Genomic DNA, 23,002 nt, shown 5'->3' with positions numbered 1-23,002 from the left:
GCAACTTGCTTGAGTAAAACAAAAACAAATGGAATTTAAAATTATTTTCTATACCAATTTATTTTACAAACAATAATAATACTCATAGCGATAAAACATTAAATAAACCATGTACAACAGAAGAAAAAATATGCACAGCATATTAATGTAAACACATTTAAATGAGAACTAAGTAAAATAAACTATTTACATACCTCATATAAAACCTGATTTACAATAAGACTGTTTATATACTGTTCAGTGCATTTACAAATCTGACAATGTAAATTAAAACATACAATACAAACTATGAAAGTAATTTATATAACTGATTTTGATACCATCAGAAAACAAGTTGCTTTTATCTTAAGGTGTGCAAGATGTGTTAGCATATGCATTGGCACCTTTTTGCTGCCAATGCATTTGCTAGTTCTCGAGAAAAGTGCTTCTTTCAAAGTCAAACAATACAATTATTCTAGATATTCCAGTAAACTGCACCCATACCAAGTGAGCACATCATCTACTGGTTGCCTAGGGTGGGAAAAAATATAGACAAATGTGTGACAAATACTGAGTGCAGCTGTTATAGTAGCTGTGCTTCACAAAGAGAAATCTCATTCCTCCTGGAAACCCATTATCTAAGCCCCTAATTCTTAAACACAGTATATTTTGCATCCATTAATGATGACTTGGACAGACACAAAGCAGTAGATTGTCAAGAGTGGAAGAGGTCTAGGGGTGGGGCTGGTGAATAAGACAGGAAACAGATGATTCGATTCGGGAGGCCCAGTTGCGTGAACACACCATGTGCTCTTTTCCCAAGTGCATTTCTTAGAGCAATTCTGCACAACTGCTGAAGACTCAGGGGTTTGGCTGAAAGAAGTTAAAACTAGAAGTTAGCACAATAAATGAACTTCCTACTTAAGCCAAACTAATAAAACATATTTGATTCTTACATTTAAAGCATCTATTTACTTTTAAAGGTGTCTGTGACAGGGCGGAGGGCGGGGCCGGGTCGTGATTATACACACCCGGTCCCTTATCAGGCTAATTAAGCCTCCGAGAGGGATAATGGCCGACTGCGGAAGGTGGTGCGACGAGAGAGATTGTTTACGGTCAGCTGACCGTCATGTGTGTATTTTTGTTCATCTGCATGTGATGACCCCTTTAACATACTTAAAGTTATCTTTATCATAACAGATCCAAAATGTATAAAGCAGTATAAAGTAAGTAGGCCTACTCAAACTTACATTCATAAAACCCGAGGCATAGGGAAGATGGTGAACCAGCTCTGGTGTACTGAATAGGCTTTTTGCCAAGGTTGTCTTTGGCAAAAACATTTCCCCCAAAATCTATTAAAAGCTCAATCAGTTCCAGATTTTTCACTTTGGCAGCATGATGCAGTGCTGTCTCATGAAGCTTGGCAGCATTTACATTTGCACCTTAAAGCAAGAAGAGATTCATTAAAAATACAGAAAAAAAACCCATAACTAAATAAATAAAAGAACACTTGTACACCATAGGAATTTTTAATACATGCTACAATGAAACAACATCTTTTTAAAAACCTAGCGGTCAGATGTCTAGAAATAGGTTAACCAAAAATTATAATTCTCTCATTATTTACTCATTACTATGCTGTTTCAAACCCATTTGACTTTCTTTTCTGCAGGACAAAAATTTTTGAAGAATTGTCTATACAATGCAAGTCAAAAATTTCCAAAACTTTCAGGCTCCAAATTGGACATAAAGGCAACATAAATGTAATCCATACGACTCAAGTAGTTTAATGTCTTCTGAAGTAATACGATCAAATTTAGTTGAGAAACAGACCAAAATGTAACTCTATTTTTACTTTAAACCTTGCCACCTGCAGTCCTTGGCACAATCATAATTTGAAGCATCTTGCACTTGTGTAATAGTGTTCAGAAGACATGAATTAAACCATGTGAGGATTACCTTTATGCTGCCTTTATGTCCTTTTTCGGAGCTTGAAAGTTTGACCCCACTGACTTGCATAGTATGGCCAAACAGACATCATGGGCATATTTTGTGATGGTGCAAAGCGCAGCTCAACGACTGAGTGCAACGCCGTATCAGAGTTTGGTGCAACCGTTAATTCTTAGTGCACGAAAATACCAAAACCTAACTGTAATGCCCACATACTTAGCACATATGACATAGCATTGCATTAAGTGCTCTTAAAATAGCACCCCATATGTATTCCCCATATTCCAAAAGTATTTGTTTGTGATCTGCACAAGAAAGACAGTTATAAGAGTTTGAGATGGTATAAGAGTGAGTAAATAATGAGAGAATGGTACATTTTGGGTGAACTATTCCTTTGACAATCACAATTAAAAACTAAATTTACCATGGAAATGGGAAAACACACCTGCATTTAGCAGAACCTTTGCACAGTCTAGATGCTGCCTTGCACACGCCACATGTAGAGGTGTGCCAAAGTGGCAGTCATGGGCTTCCATAAATGCACCTTCATCGATCATGAGCTGTACGCATTTAGAGTTACCTGGCAAAAAAAAAAAAAAATTATAATTAAAATCAGTCTGAAAGAATTTAACAAGCTGTTTACACAATATTATAATGCAAAACATTGTCTCTGTGCTGCTTTAAAAGCACTGCTGCTTGTTTGAGTGCCCCGACTAGCTAGACCAGCAAAATTGGCTCAACCAATGGCGAGTTTGTTACGAGAGTATCCAAATAATGGCAATGGGATGAGCATTTAGTGCTAGATTGCCTTACCGCCCATGCAGGCTTCATGCAGGGGTGAGAAGCTGAAGAGGGGAGGGTTAACCATGGCTCCATGTTCTAACAGCAACTTAACACACTCCAGACTACCAGCAGCACAGGCGTCACATAAAGGAGTGCTGCCATCAATGTTACGAGCATCAACCTATTAACCAATAACACCAGCAAATAAACAACTGATGAGCAGATTCATAAAGTCCACAATTTAATATCATCATATCAACTAGTGGTTGACCAATATATAGGTTTTACCTATTAATCAATGACGATAGCTGCTTTTTTGAACAATCGGTTATTGGCAAAAATCTATGCCAATTGTTGCCGATAGCTTTTTTTTCATTACTCTATGTTCATTTGTGGCCAAAGATGGAGGTGGAGGATTCTACAGTTATAACGGCTTGGTTCTATAATATAACCGCAACCTTTAGTGGTGAAATGAAAACAATCACTGATGCCTCGTGGGCATTATATAGCCTATATATTCACCAGATGATAAAGTATGCATACAGTATATAAAATACTTCAACTGGTAATTATATAGGCATTAAAAGCTTAATTTGGTAAATACATAAATATAGAGCATTGTAACAGAGCCAAATCTCCTACATTTCAAAATAAGAATCCCCAGTAAATTTCAGGCTTGTTTACAGTTAAAAGGCCTGTGTTATGCACCAAATCTGAATGGTTATTATTGGTATTTCGGTTGCACAATACAATGCATCTGGGATTTTATTCCTTTTGTACTCTTGTAGCTTCTATCTATACAACCGTCATAGTAAGGAAAGACTAGGAACAAATGTAAACATTCTATAAATTGATTTAAAAACAATCGGCCAGGTAATTGGTTATTGGCCTTTTCCACCACCTTAGTTAATGGTATCAGCATAATCCACTATCAGTCGACCTCTAATATCAACAACAATATGTCATTTAAAAAAAAAAAACAACAAAAAAAAAACGTTTTTTTTTTTTTCTTTTAAAGAATTAGCAATGAAAGGCGCTTAAATGTTTTTAAATTTTTGATTGTCAATCTCAGGAGGTCAAACTAAATATCATATGAGTCAATTTATTTTACCAGAGGTGGGACCAAGTCATAATTTTGGAAGTCACAAGTAAGTCTCAATCTTTGCATTCAAGTCTCAAGTCAAGTCCTAAGTTGAGAAAGACAAGTCCAAGTCAAGTACCAAGTCCTCAACTTTAAGCGTCAAGTTTAAAACAAGTCATTAGCGTTCTGTGTCCAAATTAGTGTCTATTAGAGAGTATTCGTTATTATAGTAATTACACCCTTCATAGTATTATAAAATGTTAGCACAATGTGTGGACGTTTGAGATGGTCCCTTACGCACCATAGGCTAAATTTCCTTCTTAATGTTAAATAAACGATCTGGAATGATTTCCCTGTGGCACCATCTGACTAGATTAAATACAGGAAAAAACAAGGGACGCATCATTTCGTCTTTAAATACAGGGTATTTTATGTCTATCATTTTTGTTCTACATGTTGCAATCTTTCTGTTGCCTTCGATATTGTATTCTTTATATCCAAATTAAATTACCATTGGTATCATTTTTGCTGTGTCATCCTTCAAACTTGATCCTGTTCCCATGACATTTGATTGGTTGGTTCTCTGATTGGTTGAATGTGGAGCTTGGAAATTTAAAAATCGGATTGTTTATCAGGGAAATTAATAATTGATTTGCTGCACATTTTTAAATGTACAACTCTGATCTTTGGTTTTATAAGGTATAATGTCTTTACAAGTCAGATTGCTCGAGTTCAAGTCAAGTCGCAAGTCATTTTTATCAAAGTCGAGACGCAAGTCATTTTTATCGAAGTCGAGACGCAAGTCTTGTTTGGTCTTCTTTGTCGAGTCGAGAGTCATCAAATTTGTGACTCGAGTCCAAGTCAAGTCGAAATCATGTAACACGAGTCCACCACCCTGTACTTTAAATTTATTTTATATGAGGTCTACAATTTTTTGCAACAACCCAAAACAAGCTAGTTTGTGACCAAATGTTGTTTTTAGTTATTTATTGATATAAATCTCCCAAAAGTATTTGTTTGATAATTTGTTTTGTTACAATAATCTCTACAGACATTATATTTGATTAAAATTACCTACTTTTCATGCTATGTTAATCTTATTTAAGTAATATTTTATCTAACACACATAACAGTTCTTACTATCCAACTCATTGGATTTGTGCCTTATATGCAATATAAACGTAACGGCACACCTAATCGTGGAAAGTCCTGTATATGCATGCATGGTTACTGTCCTTACATGAGCTCCAACATCAAGGAGTATTTTGACACACTGTGTTTGGCCCTGTATACAGGCCTCATGGAGAGGTGTAATGGAGTCCACAGCCACAATGTTGACAGACGCCCCTTTCTCAATCAGCTTTTGGAGCTGCACAGCTCTGCCTTGAGCTGCAGCTTCATGCACTGCAGAACGATCAGTCCAGAAGCCCAAACCATGTGCTGCATGAATGCATAAGGAAAGCGAGAAGCAGAACTTCAAAACACATCTTAACAAAGATGCTTTTGAGTGAATATAAATTATTTCTAAATAGAATATTTCCAATCTATACTCTTTTGCATTAGCAGTCGACCAATATGGGTTTTTTTTTTCAGTGGCAGATAGCAATATCTAGAGAGCAGAGAAGCCGATTATACCATAAAATGTAATAATAACAAATAAGACATTCTTTGAAATTATACAGACAGCTAATTTTACATAATCGTTATAAATATAAATGAGTACAAAAAGTGTGCATCATCCACTGACAAAGATCAAATTGTTGAGGAATGACATATAATTCATCACATACAATAAAGTACCATAATAATATCATTTAATAAAATAACTGTACCATGGTACTGCCACAGTAATTCACTGTATGTAATGTAACGGTGTTAAGTGTCATGTATTAATTCAAGTAGACGTTACAAAACTTCAATGGTTTAGATGCATTGTTAATAAAACATTTACATTTACACAGGCCATGAACAAGACAGCCACACTGACTCATGTATATGTAGACTCAGATGAGGTCACACTGATCCAGGGCTTTAGTAACCTGCTAATTGTCATTGGTGACTGATTCAAGGCCAAACAGCATGTGGTCACATTGCAAGCAATTTATGTCATCAAAAGCCTTGATCGAAACAACTATATAAAAATGTGTCATACAGTTACAGTGATATCTTTCTTGATAGGTGGCAAATTATTATTAGGCTGCTGGTTACTTACAATGCAACAAGTTTCACTTAATAGGATAAACTGTTAACTAAGAACGCAGTATAAAATGTAAACAAACGACTCTTACCAATGTCTCCAAACAGCGATGGCCTTGTGCGCGTTATTTCCAATTCCATTATTTCTTCCTATTTACAGGAGAATAAAGGTGATATATGTCACATATGGAAGCAGCATGATTCAATCATTCGCCATAGTTTACAAACACTCGACAAGTTTTCGGTTCAACGACCTCTTTCTCTATTTGGGTGGCAGGTGTCATATGCCATCAACTGGTTTCATTTCCTCGTGCACCAGTTTTACTCCAGGGGACGCTTTGTGGCTCAAAATGCCAACTATCCGTTTGAGCCGCATTACAATCTTAGAATATGTGTACGTTAAAAAGTGTAACCATTTTTTGTTTTTTATTATAATGATTGATATTTGGCATTTAAGAGTAAATATTCCCCAGCAAACTCTATGAAATAATTGAAGAAAAAACCCTATCCTAATCGTCACAATCGACAGTGATTGGTCTGTCCTACTCAGCGCTGAGAAAAGTTACACGTACTACGTGACAATATCGTCTACGCGCGCACCAAGATGGTAGCCACTTAGTCCGTTCCATTTGAGACTGTCGATTCTTGTTAATTGCCATTCTGTCGCTTATAATATATATTTTTTATATTTATATTAACTTTTATCTTTCTTCTTTCACTTCAGTGTCAATGCGCGCTACGTTCCGGACTTAAGGATGAACTAGCAAGAGCTTTACAACGAATAAATAAAAGTCAGTGGCTTATTTTACGTCACAGACTGGTTTATTTTGTATGCAAAGCAGTGAATGCATATCTAGCAAATATTCATACAAATTATTAGCCTAATCAGCATTACAGATTTCTCAACATGTAGTACCACTCACAACAACATCAAAAGAAAGCATTAAATTAAGGTTATTCAGTCACTTGGAATATGGAATATATTTTCAGTCTTCCAGGTCAGTGAATGCCTGGAAGTAGTCAGGCAAGACCACTGCACTTCCACAATCCTTCAAGTGGCTTCATTAGTGATGTTGAAGCCAAAATGCCTTTAAAATATTATAAAATCAAGTCCAGTGCCTTGACTGATTTCTAACAGATTTACCAACAAAACTTCCAATTATGAATGGGATCCAAAAGTCCACGTTGAAAATCTGGCACTAATATATATATATATATATATAAATAAATAAACACACAGTTGATGTCAGAAGTTTACATACACCAAATACATTTAAACTTTTCACAATTCCTGACAAAAAAAAATATTAATCAATATTTATTAGGCATGCCTAATTCCCAATGTGCTCTAAATCCTCATGGTGGTGTAATGACTTGCCTCAATCCGGGTGGCAAAGGACGAATCTCAGTTGCCTCTGCGTCTGAGACTGTCAATCCGCGCATCTTATCACGTGGCTTGTTGAGTGTGTTACCGCGAGACCTAGCACATGTGGAGGCTACACTCTATTCTCTGAGGCATCAGGAACAACTCACCATGCACCCAACTGAGAGCGAGAACAACATTATTGCGACCTTGAGGAGGTTAACCCAATGTGACTCTACCCATCCTAGCAACCAGGTCAATTGGTTGCTTAGGAAGCCTGACTGGAGTCACTCAGCACCCCTGGATTTGAACTTCCGCCTCCAGGTGTGGTAGTCAGCATCTTTACTTGCTGAGATAACCAGCCCCCTCACAATTCCTGACATTTAATCATAGAAAACATTCCCTGTCTTAGGTCAGTTAGAATCACTACTTTATTTTAAGGATGTGAAATGTCAGAATAATAGTAGAGAGAATTATTTAAGCTTTTATTTCTTCCATCACATTCCCAGTGGGTCAGAAGTTTACATGATGCTGCCACCCCCATGCTTCACAGTTGGGATGGTGTTCTTTGGCTTGCAAGCTTCACCCTTTTTCCTTCAAAGATAACAATGGTCATTATGGCATTTGGAAATTGCTCCCAAGGATGAACCAGACTTGTGGAGGTCCACAGTTTATTCTGAGGTCTTTGCTGATTTCTTTAGATTTTCCCATAATGTCAAGCAAAGAGACACTGAGTTTGAAGGTAGGCCTTAAAATACATCCACAGGTACCAATTGACTCCAGTTAGCCTATCAAAAGCTAATTGGCTAATTTCCTAAAGGCTTGACATAATTATCTAGAATTTTCCAAGCTGCTTAAAGACACAGTTAAGTTAGTGTATGTAAACTTCTGACCCACTGAAATTGTGATATAGTCAATTAAAAGTGACACAATCTGTCTGTAAACAATTGTTGGAAAGATGACTTGTGTCATGCACAAAGTAGATGTCCTAAACGTTGAGTGGTTAAAAAAAATTAGATTAAATGACTTCTGAATTCAACTGTGTGAATTATATACACACACACACACACACACACACACACACACACACACACACACACACACACACACACACACACACACGCTCTTTAATTTTACATTGAAATTATTATTAAATATTAACATTTCTTTCTGGAGAACCTGTGGCATTTTTTTGAGTACCATATGCACTCTTGGATATCATTTCTTTCAATAATAATATTTAATTTTTATTTTGTTATCAAATTGAAATGGGTAAATCTTAAAAGAGAGATATATATATATATATATATAAAATGATAGGTATCATTAAATAGCAATGAACAATACTTTTTTACAGCATTTATTAATCTTAGTTAATGTTATTTTGAAATGTTCTAATGCATTTTATAAGCTCATACTGCATTTACTGATGTGTTATGTAGTAATGAATATTAACCAGCATTAATAAATGCTGCAAATGTACTGCTCAATTGTTAGATCATGTTTACTATTGCTAATGTATACAACATAATAGTAAAATGTTACTAAAAACATTTGTGTTATATTAGTACAATGCTAAATAGAAACATTTTCAATAGTGATTCAGACTTTTGGACTTTGGTAAAAATACAAACATTTGACTGAAGTCTTTCCTGAAAGAAATGTAACACATAAAAGTCTTTTCACCAGCTCAGTCTTCAAGATTTTACATTGCTAAAAAGAGACATTCCTTTATGGTGAACAGCATTGCAATGATCGAACACAGGTTTTCACAGCTTTACTTGTTTGCAATCTTGCTTCAAATTGTGTGTTCTCCATTAAACAAGAAAAAGCACAATCAAAGGAGTAAAATCAGAACACTATCTGTGTGCAGGCCAGCAGTATCTGTTAAACATCAGTGGTGCGGAGATTGTCAAGGCAGTCTGGAAAGTCTGTGTCAGTGGGAGCGAATTGAGGTTGGGAATGGTGCCGTTGGCGAGTTTTTGACTGAGAGATATGGCATGGGTTTGCGAGAGAAGGGAGAGAGCTGTATGGGCCCTCTTCCTTCAAACGCATCTCCTGATTGGGCACAGGGGTCCAGGGTTGCCACGAATCTGCCATGGAACATGACTTGACAAGCTGAGGTTTCCTTGGCACAGAAAATACTTTTCTGGAAACACGACACTGTCAATAGAGAGAAGAGTACTGTGAGAAATCCTGAAAATGTTTATAATCTGATTAATTCACTTTCAATAGATGTGAAATACTCAATGAATACATTGGAAACTATATGTATTGTGGAAAGCACTACACAAATAAAAATGTATTGACTTGATAACAAGTTTACCTTAGATGGTCCTCTAAATTCTTGAATTTTTGTGGCAATATCCTTGATCCAGCCTTTCATTTCTTCTGGGGTGTCGGTCTACACGCACACGCACAGAGCAGATAAGCCAAGTTTGTATTTTTAGGGGAATGTTTGGAGTTTTAAATAAATTAAGCTCTATGAAGCTCCAAGTTCCTTAAAAAAGTGTTTACAGTAATGCACTTACAAAGGAAGTTTATGGGGACTAGGCATTTCAGAGGGTTTAAAAACAGTGGTAAAGCTAATATTTTAACACTTTAATCCTTATGTACAAATTCAGAGTCTGCATTTGTATTCTGAGAGTTCCAGAGTTCCTGGGATCGGCCACCCTATACAGATTCACCGACAAGCACCATCTCCTATAAGACATTTTCGCATCTGCTCCAGCATCTTTACGATCCCTTGTAGAGCAACCAAAAGTATGTTGCATCAGCAGCATGGGAGACCTGGGTTCAGAATCTACGTTGAAACCAGTAAGTAATCGTGTTCGCATAATCAGTGATGAGCACGATTTAGGTTTAGGGTTTGGGGGTTTAGGGGATAGTTCACCCAAAAATGAAAATTCTCTCATTATTTATTCACCCTCATGATATCCCAGGTGTGTATGACTTTCTTCACCAGAACACATTTGAAGAAAATAGAAAAACTTCTTAGCTTAGTAGGTCCTTGAAATGCAAGTGAATGGTGATTTTTCTTTTGAAGGTCCAAAAATCACAGACAGTCAGCATAAATGTCATTGATACAACTCCAGCTGTTAAATGAACGTCTTCTAACGTGACACAATTGCTTGTGGTGCGACAAAGATACATATTTAAGTACTTCTTAAAACTCTAAATCATGCTTCCAGTCGGCAGAGTTACACGCATGTGACGTAATCGCATTGGCATTGAAACACGCGAGTCGCAGCCAGAGGAGCAGCGCTGTTTACAAGTGAGAAGGAGGAATGCTGTGCTATAGCTTGATTGGTTTTGGTTTAGATCTGTTATTATCTGTTTCTTTACTCACAATGGTGCATTTGTGTGCTTATCCCGGATGTCTCAACCAAGTGGAGAATGTGAGATTACCTCAGTATCCATGGCAACGTGAACACATCACATGAGAGACTGCTTGGACTCCACCCTCTCCTGAAGCATTGGATTATAGATAAAAAGTACTTTAATATTTATATTTTTTCACACCAAAAGGAATCGTATCGCTTTAGAAGACTTTCCTTAATTTAACAGCTGGAGTCGTATCGATGACGTTTATGCTGACTGTCTGTGATTTTTGGAGATTCAAATGAGAAATCACCTTTCACTTGCATTTTAAGGACCTACTGAGCTGAGAAATCTCTTTCTTCACCAGAACACAATTGAAGAAAATAAAGCCATACACACATCATGAGGGTGAGTAAATAATGAGAGAATTTTCATTTTTGAGTACAGCTGAAAACAACTCGCTTTTGGCGCCCCTCTGTGGACATTCACCTGGAAAATGGAGCTCACACGTACCCTGCACCCAACAACACTCACTGCTTGGCCGCTGGCGGCTGTAATTCACATTTCAGTAAGGACAGACCGATTTCAGCTAAAGAAAAGTCAACCTACTGCTTCCACTTCCACTGTGAGATCAGTCTGGTTTTTACAATCTGAAGTCAAAATAATTTTCTGTGGTAATTGACAGCACTTCGCAGATAATGTCCATAGAGCTTACAGTAACTTGTGTTAAACATGGAAATATGTCCACGTATTAATTTAGTATGATTTGAAATCACCCTGCTTTCAAATACTGCTAAATACAGGACTGTAGTTACTACATCTATACATACAAAATTAAATTAGATCCTATTTGCATTTATAAAATGCCTCAGCAGAACAGTAGCCGCATACACACCTGTTACATACATAAAGAGTATTTATAATGAGTTATTTATGTTTTGCTTGAGTGACAGAGCATTTATGCAAGGATGATTCAAAAGGTTGTTCTCAAAATACATTCACACACAGCTGCAGATTTCCTTGCTTTAGTCAATGTGATGAACCATATATGCATTATGCAGACAACCTCATCCAACATATTATGATTTATTGTTCAACGTATTTTTCACTGATACCTGAATTATTATAAATCAAATTATTCCTGAGTTACCTGGATGTAGAAGGTTCTAGCATTTGTTATGATTTCAAAAAGGTTATCACGGCACAGTAGATCCCTAAAGAGCAAACAAACACCAGTATTAGTAAAAAATAAATAAATCTCTCAGTGGGACGAAAGCACAGAAACACGTTTATTTTAAACACCCCAACAAGAATTCTGCTGTGGGGAAAAGACACACTGTCCCCTTTAAAATAACAGTTCACATAAAATGAAAAATGAACTAACTCTATGTTAATTAACTATTTTATTTTTTTATTTTTTTGTGGAACACAAAAGGAGAAATTCTGAAGAATGTTCAAACAGCTCCACTCCATACAACAACTATAATACAACTCTAATTTCGGAATTTCAAGTCCTCAGAAGCCATAAAACAGCGACAAGAATTATAGAATTTTCTATTTTGGACGAACAATCCCTTTAATGCACTCTGAAGTTTGTTTGTATGGAACAGAGATTAATATTGACCAAGACATCCTGTCTGTTGTGAAACAGACCTGTGAAAAAAGAAATCTCACCCTGATTTTACAAGACACTCATTAACTTTAAGCACGTCCCTCAGTCGGATACTGCGCAACGGATCCTTATCCTGAATACAGACAAGATAAGTTGATATATCCTTTCATGATTAATATAAAATCACTTGCATTCTGTCAAAGAGTTTCTTACCATTTCAGTTTTATAGTAGCTCACAGTTTGGTCATCTAGAATGAAAAACCTCCTCTTCCAACTCTTCCTCTGAAAGACCATTGAATGGAATTGGGGTGAAGTCAAAGTGTGGTTGTAAATAATAACAGTATCAACATGCACAATTAATTGTTTACAACAGTAGTTCTCAGCTGGCTTTTCATCAGGACCTAGTACATGGGATAGTGACCGAACACAGTACCAAGATAGTTTATCATACAAAAGTAACAGAAATGTCCTTAAAGGTGAAGTAATATTTTGAACCTGATCTTTTAAAAATGACATAACCGTGGCAACATTTTTGCAAATTGATATTAGGTGGCTTCTTACACATACAGAGGTCAAATATCCACTATGTGGTTCTAAAAGCAAGTAAAATTGTTTGAAACATAAAATTAAAAACACAAATGGCAGAAGCGACCCATCATTTTGTGGCGATTACACGTTGTTTAGATGTCATAAGACAGCATTGTTTAAGGAACAGGGCGAAAAGTAAGTGTTTATGAACGAATAATCTGCCATTTTACTCGTGATTTGTGTTAAAGTGAATAAAAGTCATTGGTGTAGCGCCTCTAGTGCTCATTTCACCAAAACACTGTTGCGATATGATGAGCCACGTAACAATCACTTTGCAAAATTTTTATTAAAGTAACACGTTTCTATTAGACATTGTAGGATCTTTTTTCCCTGCTGTCCGTAAGCCTGTCAGAACAGACCTGCAACATATTTTTAGGTCGTGGACCCACCAATTGAGAACCACAGGCTTAGACTGTCTGCAAGTAGCCATGCTTTATATGCTCATTATATAAAAAAATCCACAGACATTGGTCTTACCACATTGCCTTGTTTGACACAGTAGCCAGACCTCACGACATTGGGACGCACGCTCTGGCATCTCCTTAAAGTTACATGTGACCCTGGCTCGCACGTAAAAACAGGATCCTCAGTATCGCTCTGACGACAACAAAACAGATTCCTGTTCATATTTTTCTGATCAATTCAACCAAGTTAAAAATGTGAATAAAGAACCTGTACAAATACTTCACCTGCTGGACAGGTGTGTGCACAACAACACCTCCGACAATTTCTGTTTTGTAAGCCAGTCGAGATGTTGACTGACTTGGGTTTGAGACATTTGTAACATCAGGGGTATTAGCCACTGGTGATACTTTTGGAACCTTAAACAGATATTCATTGATTAATACACACATATACATAAACCTTTATTATTTCATACAAACCAAACTATCCTAAGCAAACCATATAAATACAGAGCATAACCTCTTCTTTCAGCTCCTAACTGGTTTTCCAGTGGTTCAAATAACGAAATATGCTTATGTGTGGTTAAAGTCCAGGTGTGTCACTTTTATTTGCATATGGAATAAGCTTGTTTTTTAAATGAAGAGTTCACCCAAAAATTGTAATTCTGTTTGAATCACTTTTATGATACTTTTATAGTGTATTTACATCCTTTTTTGAAACTTGAAAGCTTCAGTTCCCATTCAAAGTAGCTGCATGGAAAAGAGCAACCAGCACAATCTTTAGAATCTTTCCTTTGTGTTCTACAGAAGAAAGAAAGTCATACGGGTTTTGAACGAGGGTGAGGATGAGTAAATGATGACAGACTTTTCATTTTGGGGTGAAATATTCCTTTGAAAACAAAGATATGAGGAAGAATGCCCAAAAAATGACCACCATGAGTCTATCTTCATGGAAGACTGTATAAAAGCTCAACATACTGTAATTTTGGTAGCATTATTCAGGGCAGTGACCCATTCCTTCAAGTCCACAGGATCGTTTGCCTGCAGGAAGTACCGTCTGGACAACGCATTTATTACTGTAGGAAAAAGACGACATTGGTAAGTTGATACTTTGTCAATCAAAACAAAACCCTTCCCAGTTTCTGTACTTACCAAAGCAGAACTCTGCCTTTGGTTTCTGCTTTACTGATGCTTCATTAACCTTAATTTGTGGATGAGCAAATGAAAGTGAACATAAGCAAATAAAGTGGCAATAATAAAAGTGCATTCATGGAGTCGTATTTCTTTACATTCTGCAGTCTGGGATGCGGTTACCTTTGAAATGTAACTGAGTCGCAAACTTCCAACACAATCTGTTCCTACAGGTAAGTTCTGTATAGGAAAAGACAAAATATGGAGGATAAAAAATGTAGGATGCAAATTAGAGGTTTGTGGAATAAGTAAATACACTGTTACAGTGAATGTGAAAATGTGTAATTGCTTGCTACCTTATAGGGATAGTCCACTTAAAAATAAAAATTCTGCCATTATTCACTCACCCTCAAAACGTTCCAAACCCGTATGACTTCCATTCTTCTGCAGTACACAAAAGGAGTTTTTTGGCAGAATGACAGCCTCAGTCACATTCACTTTTTATTTAATTTTTTTGTTCTATACAATGAAAGTTGAATGGTGACTAACTGAACATTCTGACTAACATCTTATTTTGTGTTCTATGGAAGAAAAAAATTAATATTGGTTTGAAATTTCATGATGGTGATTAAATGAGGTCATAATTTAGATTTTTGGGTGAACTATCCCTTTAAGTAGCTTCTGTATTTCTACATGATCTGAACCTTAAAAAACGACTTTTGCTGGTGTTACCTAATATTGTGTGGTCATTTTTAGTTGTATTACATTTTAAACATACTAAATCATGTGCAAAACCATAGAAAAAATAAATAAAGATATTGGAATGTGCTAGCACACTAAACAATGTGAAAGGAGCAATACCTGTGGATTGTCCATGTACCATAGTAGAAAATTCTTTTGCGTATCCAAGATAAAATAACGGCGGTAAAACTTGACACCGTTTTCATTTTCCTCAATATCCAGGAATCCACATGTTCGATTTTGTCTGTCCAGGTAAGGCATGTCCCAGATCTGCAAAACAAGACAGTTCCTGTCTCACATATGCACTTTACAATGCAAATAGAAAGAATGCAAATACTAGTCACAAATTCATTATATATATTTGGAATAATATACAGATTTATGGAAACAAATTGGTACTTAAAGAGGCATTCAACTGATCACAATAGTCAGGATATTAATAACGTGAAAAATTAATATTACAATTTGAAAACTACTTCAAAGAGTTCTCATCAAAAACTCCTCCACGTGCAGCAATGACAACTTTGCAGATCCTTGGCATTCAGGCTGGCAGTTTGTCCAGATACTCAGGTGAAATTTCACCCCACATTTCCTGTAGCACTTGCCATAGATGTGGCTGTATTGTCGGGCACTTCTCACGCACCTTACAGTCCAGCTGATCCCACTAAAGCTCAATGGGGTTAAGATCCATAACACTCTTTTCCAATTATCTGTTGTCCAATGTCTGTGTTTCTTTGCCCACCTTTTCTTTTTGTTTTTCTGTTTCAAAAGTGGCTTTTCCTTTGCAATTCTTCCCATGAGTCCTGCACCCCTGAGTCATCTCTTTACTGTTGTACATGAAACTGGTGTTGAGCGGGTAGAATTCAATGAAGCTGTCAGCTGAGGACATGTGAGGCATCTATTTCTCAACTAGAGACTCTGATGTACTTCTCCTCTTGTTTATTTGTACATCTGGCCTTCCACATCTCTTTCTGTCCTTGTTATTGTCTTTGAAGACTGTAGTGTACACCTTTGTATGAAATCTTCAGTTTTTTGGCAAAAGCATTGTATAGCCTTCATTCCTCAAAACAATGATTGACTGATGAGTTTCTAGAGAAAGCCATTTATTTTTTTGCCATTTTTGACCTAATATTGACCTTAAGACACTATTGCATACTGTGGCAACTCAAAAACAAACACAAAGACAATGTTAAGCTGCATTTAACGAACCAAATAGCTTTCAACTGTTTGATATAATGGCAAGTGATTTTCTTGTACCAAATAAACTTGGGCCACTTCTCTTCTCCATATACACAACATGACTGGGACCCAACATTCAGTCACGTGGTTTCACTTACCACTGCTACGCTGACGACACGCAACTCTACTTGTCTTTTCATCCCAACGACACCACAGTGCCTGCTCGAATCACTGCCTGCCTGGCAGACATCTCGGCCTGGATGAAGGAAAACCATCTACAACTCAACCCAGCCAAGACCGAACTCCTTCTCTTTCCAGCCAACCCTGCTGTTGAACAGGACATCACCGTGCAGCTGGGTTCAACTACAGTATCGCCTTCCAAAATGGTCATAAATCTAGGGGTAACCATTGATGATGAGCTAAATTTCACAGATAACATCTCAAAGACTGCAAGATCATGTAGATTTACACTCTACAATATCAGGAAAATAAGACCCTTCCTCTCTGAACATCCCACACAACTGCTCGTTCAGTCCCTTGTCATAACTAGACTGGACTACTGTAACTCTCTCATTGCAGGCCTTCCTGCATGTGCTATTAAACCTCTGCAAATGATCCAGAATACAGCAGCACGTCTGGTCTTTAATGAACCAAAGAGAGCGCATGTTACACCACTCTTTGTCTCTCTCCACTGGCTGCATGTTGATGCATGCATTAAATTCAAGGCTCTGATGCTGGCATACAAAACAGTCACTGGGTCTGCTCCAGCATACCTAAAAACCATTTATACAGATCTACACTCCTGCCAGAAGCCTGTGGTCAGCTAAGGAACGTTGCCTTGTTGTACCAAAACAAAGAGGCACCAAAACACTTTCCCGGACTCTCAGTTTCATTATACCACGTTGGTGGAATGACCTTCAAACTCCATCCCTGAAGCTGACTCACTCTCTGTCTTCAAAAAAAATTGCTATTTTTGTGAAATAGTGAAGGTGCTGTTTTTTTTTTTACATCAGTAATGTCCTGACTGTACTTTCTCTTCAGTTCAATGTCACTTTGGTGAATTAAGGTACCAATTTCTATACATTATTCCAAACCTTTGGCCGCCAGTGTGTGTGTGTGTGTGTGTGTGTGTGTGTGTGTAATATATATATATATATATATATATTGTGCTGTGAAGATAACTTCTGAAATGTAATCTGAAAGTATTGGTCTTTTAGAATACACGTTTAGGTGATCTAATCTGATGTACCAAATAAGATTACTTTCATCAAACATGAGTTAAACATTTATAATATAAAAAACACAACCATTTCTACAGAACCTACAAGTGCTTCTTAAAATTGCATGTGGAATCTTTCTCAATGGATATATTTTTAAGGTAAAGATTGCAATGCTTAGTAGTTTTCCCCTTGTCTTCCTTTGAAAGTTATTTTTGTATGTGGTCAAATGAGGAACAGGACTGCACTGTCTACGAGGTACATTATACAATGTTACATATCTTGGCCTATCACATGTACAGCAATTCAGGGTCTGGCCAGAATGCTCTTTTAAAATGTAGTAGTAGAATCAGTAAATTGCACTCTAGTACCGGTAATTGATTTTTGTTTTGTGCAATTGCTAATAGTAATCATGTAATCCATAAAAAGTACTTTTTGAATATTGTGCCATGATTTTTACAACACACCAAATTTCCCTCTCAATTCTTATTAACTTTTGGGATGAAATGTGAACTCAACATGTAGGATTCACCCCTTTACACTCAATACTAGAGCTGGAATAGGAACCCATTTGCCATCAGAATCCATGTAAAACACGTGCAAACACTGTATCAAGAATTCTTTCCCATGCATATATATATATATATATATATATATATATATTATTTTTTGCCTGCTGCTCTCATGGGAAAGTCAGTTTAATGGAGCATCTGTCATATACAATGTTTGATAATCATAACTACAGCTGGTATAATTCAAATGGCTATCCCTGTCTTTACATTCACAGATTCTAGATTCGGCATTGGAGAAAAAAAAAATGTTTTAAGAGCGCAAATGGCAGGTGGATTCAAGTGGTGTGCAGCTGAACCAGGTTTCCATAAACTCCCTTGTAAATAATGTATCAAGAATGTATGAGATCAAGCGTTAGGAGAGGAAGTGGCTATTGCGCACAACTGCCACACCTAATATCAATTTGCTTCACTTCCAAAATCCCAAAGGCTCGTGACTCACCCGCGTTGTCCTGTCTGTGAAATGCTCGGCGCGCGTCAGGACACAATAACTGCACACATTTATCCGCGATAAAAGATGAAAGCGCCGAACTCTGTCCGCTGGCGCATGATAGAAATGAGCGCAGCCTCTTTCCGGGTTGACAGCAGGTTGAGTTAAAACTTAAACTGAACGCATCCGGTAGTGTATCTTTATTTATTTTCCACATGCGCAAAGCGGAACCCAGTAGATGTCAGAAACGACGCAATACGAGGCAGTGACAACTCTGAACTAATTGTGAGATAAAACTCACAGTAAACTACTAAACATTACATTAAAGTTTCAAGGGGAACTACTTTGTTAAAGGTGTATAATTACGGCCTATACTAAATAGTTCTAAAGAGCAAACAAATTTGTTTCTGTTGTTATCAAATGGAAACGTCGACGTGCATTAAAATAATCTTAAAAATTATAATATGCTTTTTTTTTTTTTTTACATGAAATGTTGCGATATCTATGCGTTCTAGGATTAAGTCGTATAAATATGCACATTAAGTATTTTCTTATTTAATTTGCACACACTTGCATTTTATTGTAAAAGTGATGAATACACCACATAAAATGTTACAATCTATTTTTAAAGTGATAAACAAATCTTTTGTAAAATGTATGTTTATTTAACGAAATAATCAATTTAAAAATAGGCTACCTGAGAGAGTACATAAAAAAAAAGAAAAAAAAAAAGGACAAGAACAATTATTAAGATAAAATGCCCAGTAAGAGACTTGGAGGAATAAACGGTAACATTTTAGAATAAGATGAACGAAACAAAAACGGGTTTCAAATATGTATGTTTTTTTTTATTGAACTAAAACTTAATAGCTGGTTGTGCAGCAACAGCTGCTACCAAACACTTCCAATAACTGGAGATTAGTCATTCGCAACGCTGTGGTGGAATTTTGTCTCACTCTTCTTTGCAGAACTGCTTTAGTTCAGCCACATTGGAGGGTTTTTGAGCATGAACTGCCCATTTAAGGTCCTGCCACAACATCACAATCGGGTTCAAATAGTCAGGACTTTGACTAGGCCACTCCAAACATTTAATTTAGCTTATTTTGAGCCAATCAGAGGTGGACTTACTCCTGAACTTTGGATCATTGTTTTGCTGCATATTCCAGTTGCGCTTGAGCTTAAACTCACGAACAGATGACAGGAAGTTCTCCTTTAGGATTTTCTAATAGAGAGAATTCATGTTTCCCTCAGCTATTGCATCGCCCTGACGCAATAAAGCATCCCCACATCATCACACTACCACCATGATTGACAGCAGGTATGATGTTCTTTTTGTGGAATTCTGTGTTTGATTTACGCGAGATGTAACGGGACTTCGGTCTTCCAAACAGTTCCACTTTTGACTCGTCAGTCCACAGAACATGCTCTGAAAATATCGGAGGATCATCAAGGTGCGTTTCGGCAAAATTCTGATGAGCCTTAATGTTCTTCTGGGTTTGCAGTGGTTTTCGCCTCACCACTCTTCCATGGCTGCCATTTTTGGTCAGTGTCTTTCTTATAGCTGAGTCATGAATAATGACCTTAATTGATGCGAGAAAGACCTGCAGTTCCTTGGATGTTGTCCTTGGCTTTTTTGTGACTTCCTGGATGACTCTTTGCTGTGCTTTTGGAAGAATTTTGGAAGGTCTGCCACTTCTGGGTAGGTTCACTACTGTGCCAGGTTCTCCATTTTGAGATAATGGCTCCCACTGAAATAGCTTTGTAACCCTTCCCAGACTGATGTATTTCAATCACCTTTTCCCTCATCATTTCTGGAATTTCTTTCGTCCTTGGCATAGAGTGCTACTGGGTGAGACATTTTAGCCAAATTCATGCTGCTGAAAGTTTTATTTGGGTGTTGATTTGTTTGAACAGGGCTGGCAGTAATAAGGCCTGGGTGTGTCTAATCCAGCTGAACCCCATTATGAATGCAGTTTCATAGATTTAAGGATTTAGTAACTAAAGGGGCAAATACTTTTTCATACAGGCCCAGTTGGTATTGGATAAGATTTTTGCTTCAATAAAAAACATTATTGTTTAAAAACTACATTTTGTGTTTAGTCAGTTTGCATTTGTTTTATGTTAAATTTATATTTTTACATTTGAAACAATATAGTATAAGGTATACACAGAAACCAGGATGGGGAAATACTTTTTTACAACACACATATATATATATATATATCATACACATTTTAATAATCTAGTACTTATGTAAATGCATGTATCATAGAGTCGTGGCCAAAAGTATTGGCAGCGACATTCATTTTGTGTTTTGCAAAGTTTGCTGCTTCAGTATTTGTAGATTATTTTTCAACATGTTTCTATAGTATACTGAAAAACAATGATAAGCATTTCATAAGTTTTAAAGGCTTTTATTGGCAAAAACATTCAATATATGCAAAGAGTCAATATTTACAGTGTTGACCCTTGTTCTTCATAACTTCTGCAATCCGCTCTGGCACGCTGCAGCTTCTGGGCCAAATCCTGACTGATGGCGATCCATTCTTGCCTTATAAGTGCTCTGAGTTGATCACAATTTGTGGGCTTCTGCTTGTCTACTCACCTTTTGGAGGATTGACCACAGGTTCTCAATGCGATTCAAATCTGGGGAGTTGCCTGGCCATGGGTTCAAAGTTTCAATGTAATGATCTCTGAGCCACTTCATTATCACTCTTGCCTTGACATGGCGCTCTGTCATGCTGGAAAATGCACGGATCATCACCAAATTTCTCCTGGATCGTTGGGAGAAGTTCCTCTTAAAGGATATTTTGATATCATGGCAGTGTTTTTGGGCAGAATTGTGAGAGAACCCACTCCCTTGGATGAAAAGCAACCCCACACATGGATGGTCTCAGGATACTTCACTGTTGGCACGACACAGGACTCATGGTAGCGTTCACCTTTTTTTCTCTGGACTATCGATTTTCCAGATACCCCAAACTGTCGGAAGGGGGCTTCATCAGAGAAAATAACTTTGCACCAGTCTTCTGCTGTCCAATCCTTGTAATTCCTGCAGAATTTCAGTCTGTCCTTGATGTTTTTCTTGGAGAGAAGTTGCTTCTTTGCTGCCCTTTTTGACACCAGGCCATTGTCCAACATTCTTCACCATTCTACGATTCCATAGCTGAATCCTCAGGAGGAGATGGTCCTTGTGCTTGCTGACACAACATGGGACGTCCTGAAGCCTTCTTCACTGCAGTCGAATCTCTCTCCTTGAAGTTCTTGATGATCCGGTAAATGGTTCTTTCATGTGCAACATTCTTTGCAGCAATTTCCTTGCATGTGAGGCCATTTTGATGCAAAGCGATGATGGCTGCACGTCTTTCTTTAGAGGTAACCATTGCAAACAAGAACACAATGATTGGAAGCACTTCTTCCCTCCTTTTATAGCAATCAGTATGCTCTTATAATCCTATCAGAATGATAGAGTGATTTCACCTGACTAGTACTCGTTCACACTTTCCTAGGTGCTGCTGATATGATTAGTGAAATTATGTTCGCTGCTCATTTTGTGCCATGAGCCAAAAAAAACTGTGAAATTTGAGTTTTTGTGATAGTTCATTGTTTTTGGCCAAAGAAGCTTTTTGCAATTATTTAAAATGCATCTGATCACTCTGCACAATAATCTAGAAACAATGTGAATAAACACAACAACTGAAGTAGAAAACTTTGCGAAACATTAATGACATTACATACACTGCATGACCGGACTTATTTAAACACCCCCTTCTAATTAGCAGGTTTGTTTAGTAACCTTAATTCAGTTAACTTGACTGATCTACAGAAAGCTCAGACCTGAAGCCTTTTGGGATGGATTGAAACAGCGACTGAGAGGCAGGGCCCAACATCAGTGCCTGACCTCACTGATGCTCTTGTCCCTGAATGGGATCCCCTCAGCCATGTTCCAACATCTAGTGGAAAGCCTTTCCAGAAGAGTGGAAGCTGTTATGAAGAACCAACTCCCTATTAATGCCAATGGATTTGAAATTAAATGCATTACAAGCACATGTGGATGTGGTGTTCAGGTGGCTACATACACTTTGGCATGTACATTTGTTTATGTAAAACATTTATAAATATCAATACTGAATAATGTATTAAATATGAAAAACTATACACTCTTCAATCTTGGATTGAAACATATACAAACCAGAATCTGTGGTAGTTTACCTTGTCTGTTGTATACTCGGTTCCATAATTTTCCTTAAGGTGATAGATATATATATTTGTTTCTTCTTCTTCTTTTGTTTCTTAGATTGCATCAAGTCAGAAAACACCAATCAATTTAGGCTTTGCTTCCAGACCAACACAGCCATGCATCTCGGTTTCCAGATGTTTACTCAATATAATCTTGCCTCAAGTATCAATCCATTAAAGATTCATTAAGTTGATTTTAGCTCTTATGTAATGTTATAT

At 37.0% G+C, this 23,002-nt stretch overlaps 2 protein-coding genes and 1 long non-coding RNA gene across 3 annotated transcripts; 1 reads left to right on the top strand and 2 right to left on the bottom strand.

Annotated features, from left to right (window-relative positions):
• Positions 1–92: 92 nt before the first annotated feature.
• Positions 93–6,293, bottom strand: LOC127630868 (ankyrin repeat and SOCS box protein 13-like). The gene is made up of 6 exons (XM_052108707.1): positions 6,082–6,293; positions 5,034–5,233; positions 2,743–2,893; positions 2,375–2,509; positions 1,230–1,421; positions 93–852 (listed from the first exon to the last, which is right to left on the bottom strand). Exons 1-6 carry the CDS (start codon positions 6,128–6,130, stop codon positions 695–697), a joined length of 885 nt encoding a protein of 294 aa, XP_051964667.1. The 5' UTR covers positions 6,131–6,293; the 3' UTR covers positions 93–694.
• A 517-nt stretch (positions 6,294–6,810) lies between these two features.
• On the bottom strand, positions 6,811–18,703 carry LOC127631315 (pleckstrin homology domain-containing family A member 2-like). The gene is made up of 12 exons (XM_052109404.1): positions 18,557–18,703; positions 15,270–15,419; positions 14,592–14,648; positions 14,430–14,478; positions 14,256–14,353; positions 13,563–13,694; positions 13,351–13,470; positions 12,499–12,567; positions 12,348–12,418; positions 11,824–11,887; positions 9,679–9,756; positions 6,811–9,515 (listed from the first exon to the last, which is right to left on the bottom strand). The coding sequence occupies exons 2-12, from the start codon at positions 15,408–15,410 to the stop codon at positions 9,240–9,242; spliced, it is 1,155 nt and encodes a 384-aa protein (XP_051965364.1). The 5' UTR covers positions 15,411–15,419; positions 18,557–18,703; the 3' UTR covers positions 6,811–9,239.
• Positions 18,704–19,390: 687 nt separating this feature from the next.
• Positions 19,391–22,962, top strand: LOC127630956 (uncharacterized). The gene is made up of 3 exons (XR_007968906.1): positions 19,391–20,243; positions 22,371–22,611; positions 22,842–22,962. It is a non-coding gene; the product is annotated as an uncharacterized LOC127630956 (long non-coding RNA).
• Positions 22,963–23,002: the final 40 nt, after the last annotated feature.

Source organism: Xyrauchen texanus, chromosome 37 (assembly GCF_025860055.1).
Source record: "Xyrauchen texanus isolate HMW12.3.18 chromosome 37, RBS_HiC_50CHRs, whole genome shotgun sequence".
Taxonomy (NCBI): domain Eukaryota; kingdom Metazoa; phylum Chordata; class Actinopteri; order Cypriniformes; family Catostomidae; genus Xyrauchen; species Xyrauchen texanus.
The sequence above is the reverse complement of the archived record's forward strand: the minus strand, read 5'-3'. Positions and strand labels throughout refer to the sequence as shown.

Excerpts from the sequence above, each read along its gene's own strand:
- LOC127630868 (XM_052108707.1), bottom strand. The coding sequence starts at position 6,130 with ATGGAATTGGAAATAACGCGCACAAGGCCATCGCTGTTTGGAGACATT. Across the intron at positions 5,234-6,081 it reads ATCGCTGTTTGGAGACATTG|CACATGGTTTGGGCTTCTGG; the intron begins GTAAGAGTCGTT and ends GCATTCATGCAG. Across the intron at positions 853-1,229 it reads ATGCCTCGGGTTTTATGAAT|CCAAACCCCTGAGTCTTCAG; the intron begins GTAAGTTTGAGT and ends AACTTCTTTCAG.
- LOC127631315 (XM_052109404.1), bottom strand. The coding sequence starts at position 15,410 with ATGCCTTACCTGGACAGACAAAATCGAACATGTGGATTCCTGGATATT. Across the intron at positions 14,649-15,269 it reads GGTACATGGACAATCCACAG|AACTTACCTGTAGGAACAGA; the intron begins GTATTGCTCCTT and ends TTTCCTATACAG. Across the intron at positions 14,354-14,429 it reads AAAGGCAGAGTTCTGCTTTG|TAATAAATGCGTTGTCCAGA; the intron begins GTAAGTACAGAA and ends TTTTTCCTACAG.